Source organism: Garra rufa, chromosome 10 (genome assembly GCF_049309525.1).
Source record: "Garra rufa chromosome 10, GarRuf1.0, whole genome shotgun sequence".
Taxonomy (NCBI): Eukaryota; Metazoa; Chordata; class Actinopteri; order Cypriniformes; family Cyprinidae; genus Garra; species Garra rufa.
In genome coordinates, this window is record NC_133370.1 from 47,049,188 (window position 1) to 47,067,253 (window position 18,066).

General features: G+C 34.0%; 1 protein-coding gene across 1 annotated transcript in view; it reads left to right on the top strand.

Annotated features, from left to right (window-relative positions):
* The first annotated feature begins 7,600 nt into the window (after window positions 1-7,600).
* tmie (transmembrane inner ear) overlaps window positions 7,601-18,066 on the top strand; it is a 43,596-nt gene continuing 33,130 nt past the window's right edge. Inside the window, exon 1 of the mRNA XM_073849484.1 lies at window positions 7,601-7,747. Coding sequence (XP_073705585.1) covers window positions 7,601-7,747 — 147 coding nt within the window. The remainder of the gene's footprint in view (window positions 7,748-18,066) is intronic.

Here is an 18,066-nt window from a genome sequence, read left to right on the forward strand (position 1 = left end):
GCGACAGATCGCTTCCGGAGTTTGCATATTCTACGCCAGAGCGCATTCACATGTAACGAGCCGGATGCTAAACTCGTGCTCATGACAGATGGACGTGGCTGTGTATTAAAGGTAAAAAATGATATAAATACTGTTCAGTTTTTCGCAAAAAATTATCGATGTATCGTCACGAGCCGCAGGGTGTAATTTGGATTTGTCTGTGCATGTTTTATTTTATTTTTACTTTTAAAGGTCTGGTGCCCATCCACTTCCATTATTTGGTTGACAGACTGCACCGGTTTTCATTAAAAATCTTCGTTTGTGTTCTGCTGAAGAAACAAAGTCACCTACATCTTGCCCTGGGGGTAAGCAGATAAACATCAAATTTTCATTTTTGGGTGAACTATCCCTTTAATGTTTCCAAGATGTTACAATGAGGGTGTTATGTGTGGTGGCTTTCTGTCCAAGTCACCCACCAGGTGAAAATAGCAAGTTGGAAAAGTAATAGCACACCTATTCTTGAGAAGAACCACAATTTGGAGAAATCATTATAGCACAAATGGTATTGGTTACATTGTCATGGTTTAAAATGTATGGTTGACCTCAATATGAGCAATATTCATTGTAATATTTGCCTTAACAAACACCACTAATGAAGATAGTTTGCAAACACTCCTTCGTCCTGAATTATTTTACAAACAACTAGTCTAATGTCAAGCTCAAATGATTGACAGAGAGATGTTTTTCTGATTGGAACATAGAGATGTGTCTCAAAAACAAGTGTTATTTCTCAGGACAGTTATTTCAGTCACTTAAGTCATCCTTGACTTTAGTACTTTAGTGTTTGAGGCACACATTAAATATTAATTAATTAAAATGATATGATAAAATCGTATTACTAATTATATGAAATTAACAATATTAGTTAATTAAAATTATTTTTTGACTATTTTCAGCCACTGAATAAAAAATGCGACTTTTTATTTCATAATTCTGACTTTTATTCTCAGAATTGCAAGTTTCTATCATACAAATCTGAGAAATAAAGTCAGAATAGTGAGATATAAACTTGTGATTGTAAGAAAATGGCCTTTTTATACTTTGGAAGTTTACTGTATATCTCACAAAAAGAAGATATTATATTATACTAATATTATTATATTATATTATATTATATTATATTTTACTACATTATATTATATTATATATGAACTTGCAATTGCAAGAAAAAAGTCACAATTATATATATATATATGTGACCCTGGACCACAAAACCAGTCTTAAGTCGCTGGGGTTTATTTGTAGCAATAGCCAAAAATACATTGCATGGGTCAAAATTTTTTATTTTTATTTTATGCCAAAAATCATTAGGAAATTAAGTAAAGATCATGTTCCATGATGATTTTTTGTCAAATTCCTACTGTAAATATATCAAAATGTAATTTTTGATTTGTAAAATGCATTGTTAAGAACCTAATTTGGACAACTTTAAAGGTGATTTTCTCAGTATTTTGATTTTTTTGCACCCTCAGATTCCTGATTTTTAAATAGATGTATCTCGGTCAAATATTGTTCTATCCTAACAAACTATGCATCAATAGAAAGCTTATTTATTGAGTTTTCATATGATGTATAAATCTCAGTTTTGTAAAATTTTACCTTATGACTGGTTTTGTGGTCCAGGGTCACATATATATATAAAGAATTATAATAATCATAATATTACATTTTATTTATAGGTGTCTCTAAAGACACTCAAGGACACCTTATAAGCAGTGGTTCTCAAAGTGTATTGCAAGTATTTTTTTTTTCAGTGGTTGAAATGGCTTTCATAGCCATCCCTATACATTCATTAGCTACATCTCGTATTGACTGTTGTAATTCTGTTCTCAGTAGTTTCACACAAGCTTTTGTAACAAATTCAGCAGCTCGGATAATTACATGATCACTATCAATTGAGCACATATCTCTCTGGTTAAATACCAGATTCAATTTAGGATTTTACTCATCTCTGTGATCTTCTCTGTATGTATTCATCTTAGGTTCCTCTAATAACTCTTATTATACCTTTTGTATGTTTGACTACCATGGGATGTAGAGCTTTTAGTTGTGTTGATCCAAGTCTTTGAAGCACCTTGCCTCAAGACATATGTCAATACATAATAGATTTTTAAATCTTGTTTTAAAACCCATCTTTTTAGAATTGCTTATTCTGATTGATATAGCATATTGTTGTATTTTGTTTTTCACTTGCATATTTATAAGGCAGTGGTTCTCAAACTTTTTTGGTCCCCCTTTACACCTATAAAAAATCTCATCTATGGTTTTCTCTTCTCTTTCACACACCGATCCATCTCCCATTCTAAGTTACGTCCTTTGGCTGTTCACGGTTTTATTTTTATTTTTCTGCTGATGCCCCCCCCCCCCTTGCAATACTTGCAATACACTTTGAGAACCACTGCTTATAAGGTATAAATAAAATGTAATATTATGATAATTATAATTCTTTTTACATTAGTTTTTAGGCAGGATTATATAGAAGCCTCAAAAAGCAAAAAGGGTCATTGCGATTTTTTTTCTTCTCTCACAATTCAGACTTTTTTTTAGGATTGCGTAATACTAACTCACAATTCTGACTTCTTTTTCTCAGAATTGTGAGATATAAACTCACAATTGTGAGAAATAAAGTCAGAAGTGTGAGATAAAAACTCACGATTCTGACTTTTTTCTCACAAATGTGAGTTTTTTCCTCAGAGTTGTAAGATAAACTACCAATTGCGAGTTATAAACTCACTCTTCTAAACAAAAAAGGCAGAATTGTGAGTTTATATCTCAGATTTGCGAGTTTATGAGATTGTACACAAAAATGCTCCTTTAACATAATGTTAATGTGTGCGTCACAGTCTGGGTGGTTGAGGAGTGGAGAAGGAGGAGGAGATCCGGAGTAGATAAAATATAAACAGTTTATTAAATGAAACTAAATACGAATAAACAAAAACCAGGAGCGTAAACCGAGGACATGTAACGTTAACGACGGACAGCGGGGAGTGATCACAAACAGACTTAAATACACTGAAGACAGGGCGTGGTTACAAACAAGCTAACAAGGCTAACGAGGGGGAAATACAAATATGGGCAAGATTAAACCAAAATGACTAAATCAAAAGGGGGAGAACAAGGACTAAACCAAATGAACTAGAAACATGGGGGGGAAAACACTTGGAAAACATGACAGAACAGGACAAAACACTGACAGTGTGTAATTTTTTTGGTTGTCGAAACAGTTAATTTTATCTCAGTTTGTATGTGGAGAAGGCTAAAAGTAAGCTATTGTTCATTGAGTCCCCCAGAAGTTATATTTGTTAAGTATCCCAGCAACCTCACATTTTTTATAAAGTCAAATAGGTCTAATAAAATAAAATAAACTGTAAATTAATATTCCAAAAAATATTTAGCTTATGATTGTATTAACGTTTGAGAAGGTTTGAGAGAGTAATTTTTACAGGTTGTATAAATAGTAAAATGTACTCGACTGACCTGTTCAGCTTTGTCACAGAAAGAAACCACTACAAGGGCAGTCATGAGTCATATCACAAATCCAGTGTGTTACCTAATGATTTATGCATTGCATAAAGACATGAAGCTTACAATAGAAGCCAGTATGAATCAGGTTTGTCACAATACTCTCATAATTTGGAAGAATTGTAAATTAAATCAGCTCAGTGTTTATCTGTTTCTCTGTGGGTTAAAAGCTCCATGTAGACAAACGATCTGGTCGAGTTCCTTGTGAGCAGTTTTGTGCCTTTTACTGTCTGTCAGACAGGAACAATTTTTGAGTTAATTGAGTGTGATTTTATGTTATATACTGATGACGCACAAGGTCACAGCCACAGCCATATCACCCTGCAGCCCAAGATCGGTTGCTCACTGAAGCTAAGCAGGGCTGAGCCTGGTCAGTACCTGGATGGGAGACCTCCTGGGAAAACTAGGTTGCTGTTGGAAGAGGTGTTAGTGAGGCCAGCAGGGGGTGCTCACCCTGTGGTCTATGTGGGTCCTAATGCCCCAGTATAGTGATGGGGACACTATACTGTAAAAAGCACCGTCCTTCGGATGAGACGTTAAACCGAGGTCCTGACTCTCTGTGGTCACAAAAAATCCCATGGCACTTCTCGTAAAGAGTAGGGGTGTAACCCCGGTGTCCTGGCCAAATTCCCTCCACTGGCCCTAGTCAATCATGGCCTCCTAATAATCCCCTTCCATTAAATTGGCTATATCACTCTCTCCTCTCCACCTGTAGCTGGTGTGTAGTGAGCGCACTGGCGCCGTTGTACTGTGGCTGCCGACGCATCATCCAAGTGGATGCTGCACACTGGTGGTGGTTGAGGAGAGATCCCCCCCATATGATTGTAAAGCGCTTTGGGTGTACGGAAATACACATGAAAGCGCTATACAAATGCATCATTCATTCATTCATTCAAGGTTTTGATTGAAAAGTTAAGCGTTATTTCAGCCTCTCAATGTTTGAATTCTGCTTTCTCTTTTCAAATGATGAATACTGACTACTGTCACCTGCTGAGAAGGCTATTTCCTCTCATGCAGGGGCAGAACATACGTGCTAATTGACCGTTGGCCGCAGTCTTTGCAGTGAGTTCTTTAATGTCAGCTTGGTGTGTCACAGCCTTTATTCTGAGTCAGAAGGCTTGCAGACTAGTTACTAGTTACACAAATGCTTATTGCTAGCATAAGGTTTCATCTGATCTGTTATATGGTAAATGAGTTCATATAAGAATAGAACATTCTTGTGTTGGTTATTGTACATATCGCCACAGTTCAGAAACAAAATGTCAAAGGTTAATGCTATATTGCATTAAAAAAACTAAACCCGAACTGATAAAGTAAACTGATAGTGTTTACAAAACTACATGTAAGATAAAATGCATTATAGTGTACAAATCATGGACAATGGTAAAAGTGTTTTGAGGTCATAACATTGTATTCCCATATGTCATTTTTTTTGTTTTTCAAAAACATTTTTGTAAATTTTAAAATATGCTCAAATATACCCAAAAAAATCTACATATATTTACGTAAATCTGTTTTTGATGATATAGTTTGTTCATTTCTTTAAAAATATATTTTAAAAATATAATTTGACTTATTAAATCAAAGATATTTAAATACATACTTTTATGTTGCCCTTATTTTGGTTCAAGAAAATATGTGAACTTTTAACTCATTCCAATAAAAAATCAGCAAGGAACATATTTAACAATGTTCCAATATATATTTTACATTCAGTATATTTTAACATTATTAAATCATTGTACAGTAGTCAACATTTGAAGTGGATCAAAAAAGTTCATAAAAGTTGTCCTAAGACAAAAACGGGTATTGTAAATTTGATGAAAACAAATTTATGTTTTTATGGCATTGGAAATCTTGTCTTCCAATTTAGGCTATCCAATCCATTATTTTATTTTATTTGAATTTATTATTATTATTTATTTTTATTTATTTATGTATTTATTTATTTATTTTTATTTAATTGCCCCTGAAATATATTTAGACAAAAAAAGAGATTATATTGAGATTATATTAATTTGGAAATTATATTAATGATTAAATTAATTAATATAATTATAATTATAATTAAATTAATTATATTAATTTATATGAAATTAGCTATATTAATTAATTAAAATTGACTATTTTCAGCCACTGAATTAAAAATTAAAAAGGTAATTACGACTTTTTATTTCATAATTCTGACTTTTATTCTCAGAATTGTAAGTTTCTATCATACAAATCTGAGAAATAAAGTCAGAATAGTGAGATATAAACTTGTGATTGTAAGAAAATGGCCTTTTTTTATATTCAGAATTGGACTTTATCTCGCAACTGGAAGTTTATATCTCACAATTCTGAGAAAGAAGTCAAAAATTGCAGGAAATTGTACATTTATATCTATATATCATTATATTATATTAAATTATATTATATATGCAATTGCAAGAAAATTTCCTTCAGTGGTGGAAACGTCTTTCATAGCTATCCCTATACATCCATTATCAACATCTCGTATTGACTGTTGTAATTCTGTTCTATTATATATATATATATATATGTATGTGTGTGTGTGTGTGTGTGTGTGTGTATTTATTATATATATTATTTATATATAAAACATTATTAAATCATTATAAATCTCTATTTTTAATATAGGCTATTCAATACATTGTATTTTATTATTAGTTATTATTCTTTTATTTTATTGCTGTCATGATCGGGGCTGTGAGGTTTCCCTCAGCCTCCTGAGGTCGCTATTCACACTGCACTTCTGATAGTCTTCACCTGTCCTTGTCGTTAACACTGATTCACTCACAGCTGTTCACCATTTGGACTTTTGTATAAGAACTCTCATTTCTCACTCCTGCTTCATGTCTGCATTGTCTCGTGTCCTGTTTGTTTTATGTCTTTGATAATCCCTGGCTTTTGAGTTCTTGATTTTGGTTTTTGAGTATTTCAGTTTGTGCCGTGTTGGCCTTTTGTTCTGTTTTTTTGTGTTTATTAAATTTATTCTTTCCCTCCCTGCATTTGGACCCAGACCCCTTTACTCAAACGTGACAATTGCCCCTGAAATACATTTTTTTTTAAGTTTGAGAATATATATATATATATATAGCATATATTTAATATATTTTGGCCAGAAAAAATAAGATAATATGACATAATATAATATAATATATATCTTTATTTCCATATGGGGTGCAAGAAGTCTACCCTTGTGATTATAATGTGTAAAAAGGAATAAAAGTTATAAAAGTTGGTCTTTTACTACCACTAGTATTTTAACTGTAGTGAATTGTATGTATAGGTAAGTTAATACCTTAATAAATAAATGTTAAAATATATTTAACAGAGCTTAACTGTTTTCAACATATATTTAGCATATATTTAAAATGTATTTTATTTTATTGATTGATAATCTACCCAGTAAACATAATTTGTGTGAAAAGGCATATAAGCTGTTGTTGTTTTACCACCACTTCTTTCTTCAGTTCTTTTCAGCTGGAAACGGCAGTGAATTGTAGGTAGATTTTGCAAAAATGTAGGTAGAGGCACAATTTTTCCAGTGAGCCTATGTTAGAAAAAGCATGTCAACATTTTCCAGTAAACATTTGCTTTGAGTAAATTGTCCTTATCTTAGTGGAACAACTCAGTGGATCTGCAGATATGCAGATCGCATAGCAAACATCACACATCAACACGAGTGTGTGAACAAAATACTGAGTGTCTCCAGAGTGTTACACAATTCCTCTGATCCACTTGTGTAACTCCCTTCCCCCCACGACTCTTGTAACCTCTCTGTGCACCAGGCGGCGAGGCTGTAAATGACACCGGAGCTATTAATTAATTAATGGCCTTTAGCTGAGTGGCTGGCTTTCTGGTTCCGCAGCGGAGAGCGTAGTATTCTCGGTTTGGAAGCAATAGGACAGCAAGGGACCAGAGCAGCATTCATGTAGGGGAGGTGGTGGCCGTTTCGTGCCGAACGTCTATCAATCACCTGCACTATTGTGGTCCTGCGCAGTTTTCCGGGCAGAAAGCAGCAGCAGGGGGCGGGATGAGACGTGGGAGAAGAAGAGGGAAAATGGCGATGGAGGGGCCTAGGCATCAGCCGCCAACCCTCGTCCCATTGCTGATGAGCGTAACCGCTGTGTTGATCTCACATCACATCTTCAACGCCGCTGCACAGATACCAGACCCCGAGGTAAGAGCTGGTTTAGATTTTATGGCCCCTAAACTGCACTGTTGTTGCGACTCTCTTTGTATTGAACAGGCGAGCGTGAACCGCTTTTCATTTTTATGGCACTGAACAGTAGTCCTGCTATAGATTTCTCTAACTACACCTCTAAGTTAGCTCTTATGGTGTTTCAGAAACATCTGCTGACAGCCAAACGCTGTTGTACAGTTATATGGCCATTAAAAAGCTTTTTACAGTAAGTGCAGAAGTGCAAGGACCCTCTGTTGCACCTGTCAGACAAAAATACAATGCTTTGCCTGAAAACATGCAAACTGAAACAACCAAGGACACATGATATATACGCAGTCCATTACGTGAGACATTAGAGTTCGCTTTTCTAAAGGTCAATTCCTTAAAGTCCTCAGAGTGGCAGATAATAATTAAATGGATTTGTCATGTGCATAGAAAATGTAAAGCTCAGTTTGTTTCTTTGTGACCCAAAGTGCTGAAAGAACTACTGGAATAGAGGAATTGTATAACAGGTCTTCAAATCTGAAGGACATTAGTCACAAAACATCTTGCCTTCAGTAGCTTTCATCAGTTATTAGTCATGGCTGCTAAGAAAACATCACTATTACTGATACTTACTATTAGAGATTTGGGTAACACTCTAGGACTGTTCTGTCTTTACTAAACTACTACACAGGGACAAATCAGCAACACAGTAGTAACATTTTAGTAGCTTCTGTTAACTAACAAGAGACTATTAATGAAATGGTAAGTAACAGCCCATTCAATGTGGTAGTTTAGGTAGCACTTCATTTTACAACCCTGTTCCCGTGTAATAACTAAGTACTAACCCTGAACCTAACTTTAGCCTATGTAGGTACCTTGTATTCTATTGGTATAGTGCTGTTAAAAAAAGTGTAACCAATTCTCACTTTTAACCACACTCTTAAAAATAAAGGTGCTTCACGGTGCCATAGAAAAACCTTTTTTGTCTAAATGGTTCCATAAAGAACCTTTAACATCTGAAGAACCTTTCTGTTTCACAAAAGGTTATTTGTGGCAATAGAAGGTTCTTCACATTATAAAAAGGTAAGAAGGTAAGGTAAGGTTCTTTAAAGAGCCTTTGACTGAATGGGTCTTTGTGGAACCACAAATTGGTTCTTCTATGGCATCGCTGTGAAGAACCTTTTAAAGCAGCTTTTTTTTTAAGAGTGCAGTTTCTTATTAGCATGCATATTACTAGTCTATCAGCTGTTTATTAATATAAAGGTGCCATATGATGTTGCTAAAAGAACAGTATTTTGTGTATTTGGTGCAATGCAATGTGTACACACGGTTTGAGGTTCAAACATACTGTCCATTATTGTTGGTCCTCCCTGCGCCGCCTTACTGAAACGAGTCAATATTTATTATTGAATGAGCCATTTTAGCAGGCCCGGTTCTATAGGGGTGCTAGAGGGTGGTAAGCACCCTCAAATGAAATCAATAGCACCCTCAGTTAAAGCTGTAATAATGGCTTTTTATTGCAGATTTAGCTAACAATCCAATATGTTATTGTTGCGCTGCAGAGGTCAGTGTCTGTTTCAACCTGTTTTTGCAGCGTTGTGCGATGTAGCCAATCACACACATATCTGTTGATTTCTTAAATCAGAAGCGTTTAAACTAGAATCCACTCACCGCTTAAATCACTGTAGTATCTTTGTGAAATTTTAACTTAAATAAAGAATATCTCTTTGGGTTTAAGACTTTAATCTTTGCAACTTTACAGATCTTTTAAATGCACAAAAGGCTTTATAACATTCCAAAGACAGAAAAATCTGAAATTGCATCATATGACCTCTATAAAGTACATATTAATGCCTTATAATGCATGACCATATTTTAGATTCCTTAATCCACCCCATATAATTAAACAACTGCCTTGGTAATAATAAGTTGCAAATTAGGAGCTTATTGAGGCAAAGGTTGTAGTTAAAGGATTAGTTAACTTTCAGAACAAAAATTTACAGATAATTTACTCACCCCCTTGTCATCCAAGATGTTCATGTCTTTCTTCAGTCATAAAGAAATTATCTTTTTTTAGGGAGAACGTTTTAGGAATTTTCTCCATAGTGGACTTCAGTCATGCCTGTGTGAGTTTGAATTTTCAAAATACTGTTTAAATGCAGCTTCATGGAGCTCTAAGTGATCCCAGCCAAGGAATAAGGGTCTTATCTAGCGAAACGGACAGTAATTTTAATATTTATACACTTTTGAAACACAAATGTTTGTCTTGTCTGTGCATCTGCTTTGGTTCAAGACAGTTAGGGTATGTCAAAAAACTCCCATCTCATTTCTCTTCCACCTTCGAAATCATCCTACATTGCTGCAAAAGTAACGAGTGTTTACAAAGTGTTAAAAAGTTTATAAATATTAATTAATTTAAGAAAATAATAGAGATAGAATCTTGGAGAAATTAAAAAAGAATTACTGATTAGCTAATAGTTAACTCCAGCATTCAACTGTGTACTGTTACTTACTAATTTGTTAATCAGAGATTTTTATATCATAGATGATATATTCTGAAATGTGGTTATAGTACTGTGACACACTTATTTTATTTTCAGCATAACATGCAATGACATTGTACACAGTAAAGGCCAGGAATACAAGTCAAAAGAATCTGCAAAATGTGGATTATTTTACTAACATCAGAGGGATCAAATGCTAAATGCATGTTATTTTTTATTTAGTACTAACCTGAATAAGATATTTCACATAATAGAAATTTACATATAGTCCACAAGATAAAATAACAGTTGAATTTATAAAAATGACCCTGTTCAAAAGTTTACATACACTTAATTCTTAATACTGTGTTGTTACCTGAATGATCCACAGCTGTGTTTTTTTTTTTTTTTTTTTTGTAATTTTAGTATTTTAGCTGAGAGACTCATATGCAACTATTACAGAAGGTTACATGTAAGTATATTTTGTAGCTTCTGGAGGGCACTACTAAATGAAAAAATATATATATTTTGGCAAAATAAGATGTACACATCTTCAATCTGTTCGAAAGTTTTCACCCCTGGCACTTAATGCATGTTTTTTCCTTCTGGAGCATCAGTGAGTGTTTGAACCACCTGTAATAGTTGCATATGAGTCCCTCAGTTGTCCTCAGTGTGAAAAGATGGATCTCAAAATGATACAGTCATTGCAAAAAAAGGTTCAAATTTGTTTTCAAAAATTCAAAAATGCTGGAAAAAAGAATTTGTGGGAACGGAAAGATTTTTCTGAAGAACAGCGGGCAGTTTAACTGTTCAGGACAAACAAAGGACTCATGAACAACTATGACTAAACAAAAAAACAACTGTGGATCATTCAGGGAACAACACAGTATTAAAATCAAGTGTATGTAAAGTTTTGAACAGGGTAATTTTAGTAAAACTATTATTGTCTCTTGTGGACTATATGTAAAAAATGTCTTTTATTGAAATATCTTAATCAGGTCAGTATTAAATAAAAAAAATAATAACATGCATTTTCTATTATCCCTATGAGCAGATTCTGCAAGGTGCATGTACATTTTGACTTTAACTTCAATTCTGATTTCATGTTCACTTTTAATTTTGCCATGTAACTAATCCTGGACTGACATGATGATACTTCAAATCACGCTGCTTGTTGAGGAAAGGTGTGCTATTATTTATGCTATTAAAGTATACATTGTTTACATACTCCATATGCATAATAGAGCACTGGCATTGTAATGCATGCATGTTTACATTGTTCCCAGATAATGTTATATTGTCAGTAGGAGAGGAGGAATATCCAGCAGCTGTCATTGATAAATCACAGACTGTCGATTTAGACAATGAATGACTTTTTAAAGTTCATTGACTGCTTCCTGTTCATTATATTCATCATGCCATGTGAGAAATGTTCATCTTTGAAACCAGTGTTAGCAGGAAACACTTACAGTAACTAAAACATGTTAATTTAGGAAACTTAAGGGTCATCAGTCATGTTTTGCAAAAGATCATCATTTATAAATGAGAGCAAAAAGATCAGGTGACATTGTCACTGTTAGATTTTAAATGCGCAACACTGTAACAATGTAACACAATGGCAGTTTTCCAAGATGAATGTTACAATTATTTAAAAATAAAATGCTGGGTGAGGAAGCTAGGTTGATTTGACCCAGTTTGGGTTGATAATTGCTCATAATAATAATAATAATAATAATAATAATAATGCATTTTATTTAAGGCGCCTTTCAAGCCACTCAAGGTCACCGTACAGAAAAGCAGAAATATAAAAGAATTAAGATAATAAAAACCATAAAAAAAAAAAAAAAACCAGCAATTACAAAGTGACAGCAGTAAAAATAATGTAATTAAGAACAGCAATTATGCAAGATAAGCTAATCTAAATAAATAGGTTTTCAGCTGAGCCTTAAATTGGGATAACGAGCAGCAGAATTCTGAATCAGCTGAAGTTTGTGGAGAGATTTGTGTGATAGACCAAATAATAAAGAATTACAATAATCAATGCGAGAAGTGACAAGTGAGTGAACAAGAATAGCAGTACTATGTGGAGTGAGAAATGAACGAAGACGAGCAATATTACGAAGATGAAAGTGACAAGACCGAGTTATACTATTAATGTGTGCTTCAAATGAGAGGGTGCTGTCAAAGATGACCCCTAAGTTCCTAACCTGGGAGGAAGGTGAAACAGAGGAGCCATCAATTGATAAAGAAAATGTATGGGACTTTGAAAGACTGGAGTTAGATCCTATAAGGAGAACTTCAGTCTTGCTACTATTAAGTTGAAGAAAATTAGCAGAGAACCAGGTTTTAAGTTTATGGAGACAATTAGTAAGAGAGTCGGGTGGAAGAGTGGAGTCAGGCTTAGTGGATACATAAAGCTGTGTGTCATCAGCATAACAATGAAAATTAATACCAAAGTCAGAAAGTATTTTACCAAGTGGGAGAAGATAGATAAGAAACAATAGAGGGCCAAGGACAGATCCTTGAGGGACACCACAATTAACAGAGAAAGGCTTAGAGTTAAATTTTTTAAGTTGTACAAACTGTGTACGGTTGGACAGATAAGAGGCAAACCAGGCAAGAGGGATACCAGAGATGCCAATAGCAGATAACTGGCTGAGCAAAATAGTATGTGAGACAGTATCAAAAGCTGCTGTCAGATCGAGTAAAACAAGAATCGATAAAAACCCACCATCAGCAGCCATTAAAAGATCATTGGTTACTCTGACCAAAGCAGTTTCTGTGCTATGCTTAGAGCGAAATCCTGACTGAAAACGTTCATAAAGGTTATTGTTGGTAAGATGTTCCTGAACCTGTACTGCAACTGCTTTTTCAAGGACTTTAGAAATAAAAGGGAGATTTGAAATTGGTCGAAAATTATTTAAATTATTAGGGTCTGCACAAGGTTTCTTAAGAATTGGGGCTATAGCAGCTATAATCAGTAACCCAGCAGTTCAACGTTGGGAATGGGGTTGTAAAAGAGAGCACACTGATAGCACTTCACCTGTCTGTGTTCGTGCCACTCGTGACAGGAGTATGTCTGGAAAATAGAAGAAACTAATCGAAGTGAAGAGCTGACTGGTGAGCGTGAACTGGAAAAGCTGGAATGGCTCTTGAGAGGAGTGATTGAAAACGCCTTAATCCTGTCGATTCGCTACAATATATAGTTGATTCAGTGTTTATTATAGGCTTTCAGTTTGTGTGTTTCTTGGCAGCACTTAAAGCCTGAGGCTTTGGCCGTAGTGGGAGTATTTTCATTGGCGAAAGAAAAAATAAATAAAATAGCTGGTCAAATTTGACCTTAAATGTTAATTATTCAATGTTTATTCAACAATCTTTTTTGAATAACAGATTAAATTTAGAGAACTTAAACAGCAGCTTCATGTAACTGTATAAACTGTGTGACTGTTCATATGCCATTTTTTTCTATACACTTACATTTTAGTGTAAACTTACATTTTAAACTGTACATTTTAATTTACAACCCATTTTAGGTTATTTTTTTAAATTTTAACCCAGCAGTATAGTATTTTTCAAAGGGGACATATCATGAAAATCTGACTTTTTCTGTGTTTAAGTGCTATAAGGTGTCCACCAAAGCATTTTTCCCCATGGCTAGCGCATTTTTTCAATGGGAGCACCGCATTTCTTAAAACGCCAGGAGCGTCTTTTTCACACTGAGCGAAAACAGAACAACTTTGGAGAAGTTAATATTGCTTGTCTCCAAGTATTTATGTCTTTACCAGATTGAAATGCCAGACTACCATATTATTGTTATGAAAAATAATGTTCGGAGAAACATTTAATCCGTGAAGCGTCTACCATATTAATAAAGAGTATTTCATATCATAGCAACCACAGCATCTTAAACGCTCACAGCTGGCCGCTTTCAGCACCTGGCTAAAAAACGCTTTAGTGGACATGCAGCCTAATTGGGTCCCCGGTTCATTTACCAGCCCAGAAATTGTGAAAAAAGAAAATCCAGTAGCTATTTTGGTAAGCCTTTTTCTATAAGCATGTGTAAAAAACATAGCCGCTGAGATTTCACTTCCCCTGTGACGTAGAAAGTGGATCTAATTATAATATTACCGCCCCTTAACTCTTTTCATGCCAAACACTGAATTTTCCAGGTTTCACTCGGGGGTGCTATTACACATCCCCTGAATGAGTCTAGAATGCACCAATCAAAAACACAAATGTGGAAGATGTAAGCATATGAAAAACAATGCGATCATCAACAATAAACAGCATATAAATAAAAACTGCCTTATTTTACAGAGTGAAATGGCGATCCAGAAAGTGGTAAAGGACTGTGCAAGCTTTAGGAGTGCTGATCCACTGCATCTTTGTTTTGATAATAGTTCTGAATATGATCCAGATGTAGTATTTGATAAAAATTTGATTTTTTCAGATTTTGTGGAAAATTTATTTATTATTTTTTTTATTTATTTAATGAAATCTACCTACATTGAAGTATTTTTTAAAAAATTAGAATGCTATCTGTTCTTGATTTTGATGTTCAATGTTCATGTTCAAATATTCAAACAACAAAATATTCTGGGGGCATTGAAATTTTAGCACAAATCCTCATAAATGCTGGCGGTAACTAGCAACTATTTTCAAAAACGCTGGCGGCGAAAGAGTTAATTTGCATGTTTCCACTCACAGCTCTGCATTTTTTTCACAAGCAAGAATGGTACCTGTTCTAACGCCATGACCTTCACAAACAGAACTTATAATTTATGTGTTTTTAACAGAAAATGTGAGTATTTGACAGTTTAAGCTCAATAAGACATAAAAGAGAACTTAGTTTAGTACTCACATGCCATGTGACAGGCACTTTCTATGCGCGTGCTTTAGATGTATGTGCTTAGAAAACTACATATCAGAAGTTTTTTAGCTTCAGACTTTGATTCAATGCAGTTGGAGGATATCAAACATGTTTCTTAGAACACATTGTTTCTGCTTTCACTCATTTTTTTACAAAAAAAAAAAATAAAAAAAAATAATAATAATAATTATATATATATATATATATATATATATATATATATATATATATATATATATATATATATATATAAACAAAAAAAAAACTTTATTTTAAAATCCTTGCAACGACACGTCAACTAGCAGTCATTCGATTATTAGTACACTTTTAGGATATGGTTAGGGTAGTAGAATAAGTTGGCATGCAAAGTTACTTATAATCAGTAGAATGTGTGTTGGGGAGCATCAAAATATACATTGGTGGCCAACATTATTAGAACACCAGCTAAAAAATGGTTTCAAATGTTTACATTTCCAGTCTTTCTGGAATGACATTAAGATACAGAACAAACTGACACAGACTAAATCCAAAAGAACTGCAGCAATGTCTCCAAGATGCTTCAAGAAACCTAATACTGTACTGTTAAAAGTGTGTAAAAATGCTGTAAAGTGAGGATGCTGTCAAAAATAATGCCATAGATAGATTTTCTTTATCAATTAAGTTGTGTTAATTAAATTTAAATCAACATTTGGTGTGACCATCCTTTGCATTAAAAGCAGCTTTTGCCCTAGGTGAACTTGTGCATAGTATTTCAGGGTAGCTTTGCAGATAGGTTTCTTGAAGGATCTTGGAGAGGTTGCGTAGTTTTTCTGGATTTAGTCTGTCTCAGTTTGTTTTGTTTCTTCATGTCATATAGACTGGATGATGGTGAGATCAGATCTCTGTGTGGAGCACTGGCTGTTGTCAGACTCCTTGTGCAAACAAAAATCTCACTGGATTATTGCAATTAATGGCAAAACGCATGTTTGGAAATGTAAACTGATATTTACTACTGACACACTACAGCAAAATATAGAAATAACTGACTTAAAACCATTTTTAGCTGGTGAAATTACTAGCGTTAATTATTTTGACCACCACTGTAGTGTTGGCAAATATTAAGCAGACAGGCTACTAATATTTTAATGACTGCTAGTTTGTAGTCACAAAGTTACTTATAGTTAATAGAATGTCCTAAATGAACTATCAAAATAAAGTATTACCAAAAAAAGTATTTTTAATGTACTATAAAATGGTTAAAGTCAAATAAGCTGTTGAACTACTTTTACAGTACCTTGACACAGCCCCTTAAAAGAGCACTTCTGGTGTAAGACTGAACAAATATGTGTCTGTCTGACAAATATAGACCAACAAATAGAAATCAGTGCAGATGAACCACAAACTATGCTATCTAAATATGAAAACAGTCATGCAAATGTAACATAGGTTTGTCTGAGACGTCTTTAAGGTGCTGGCAAAGTTTAGCACACGTTTACATTCATACCCGATAATACTACAGGATTCTTCCTAGCTGACTTTGACCGCAGGTGTCAGACGGACCGTTTTTCTACACCCACTGCTAATTAAACACTCATTAAAGGGTCAATTATCCAGGTGCCTCCAATTTTCTCTGCTGGTACAATGTTTGACTCCGACACGAAACAGCTTAAGGAACACAAATATGGTTCGGGACATTTTGTGCTCCAGTGGACTCAGCAGGCAATAGAGTCGAATTGGAAAACAGAATGACGTTCATTCATATTTATAGACACCCATATAAAACAACATGATGATAGAGATTTGTTCTCATCTGCAGGCAATCTGTGAATTGTAAGACACACAATTATATCAGTGGTGTCATGTTAGATCATGTCATCCTGGAAGAACACATGCTAAATGTGTGAAAATAACTGAATTTATTATTTATTGTCTTCATGCTATGCAATACACTATACAATTTGAATATAAGTGTAATTCATTTCACAGTACATATGTTGTATGTACAAATGCTGATGTCTGAAGTTCTGATGTCTATGGTTGCTGTTTGACTATAGAGTTGTTAAGGATGGTACATCAAATAAGAGTCAATTTTATTTCTCTGGAGGATAGAAGAGAAGGGACATGATGAAGTGCATCACAAAGAAAAATATCAATATGTGATCCACTGCCAGCTGAAGTCTCCAAACAGTCTGTGCCACACACAATAGCGATTGCATCTCATACTAATTTTTCACTCAAAAACTAAAAACAGAAGGAATATACAGTGGAGATATTTGTTTTTGTGGCGTTTTTCACTTGCCAAAAATACATTGTATGGGTCAAAATTATGGATTTTTCTTCCAAAAAATCATTAGGATTTCAAGTGAAGTTAAAATCACGGTCTATGAAAATATTTGCTAAGAATTTTATCTGGACAACTTTAAAGGCTATTTTCTCAATATTTTTTATTTAATCACACTCTCATATTCCAGATTTTCAAATAGTTATATCTCTGTCAAATGTTGTCCTATCCTGACAAACAATTATCTCAATTATGAAAAATTGACACAGACGACTGGTTTTGTGGTCCAGGGTTACATATTTTATTTTTTGTTTTCGAATACTAATTTTTCACTCAAAAACTAAAAACAGAAGGAATATACAGTGGAGATATTTGTCTGGTCACAGAAAAGCACCTGTGAAGTTTTTGTGGCGTTTTTCACTTGCCAAAAATACATTGTATAGGTCAAAATTATGGATTTTTCTTCCAAAAAATCATTAGGATTTAAAGTGAAGTTAAAATCATGGTCTATGAAAATATTTTGTAAATTTCCTACCTTAAATATTTCAAACCTTAATTTTTTATTAGTAATATGCATTGCTAAGAATTTTATCTGGACAACTTTAAAGGCTATTTTCTCAATATTTTTTATTTAATCACACTCTCATATTCCAGTTTTTCAAATAGTTATATCTCTGTCAAATGTTGTCCTATCCTGACAAACAATTATCTCAATTAT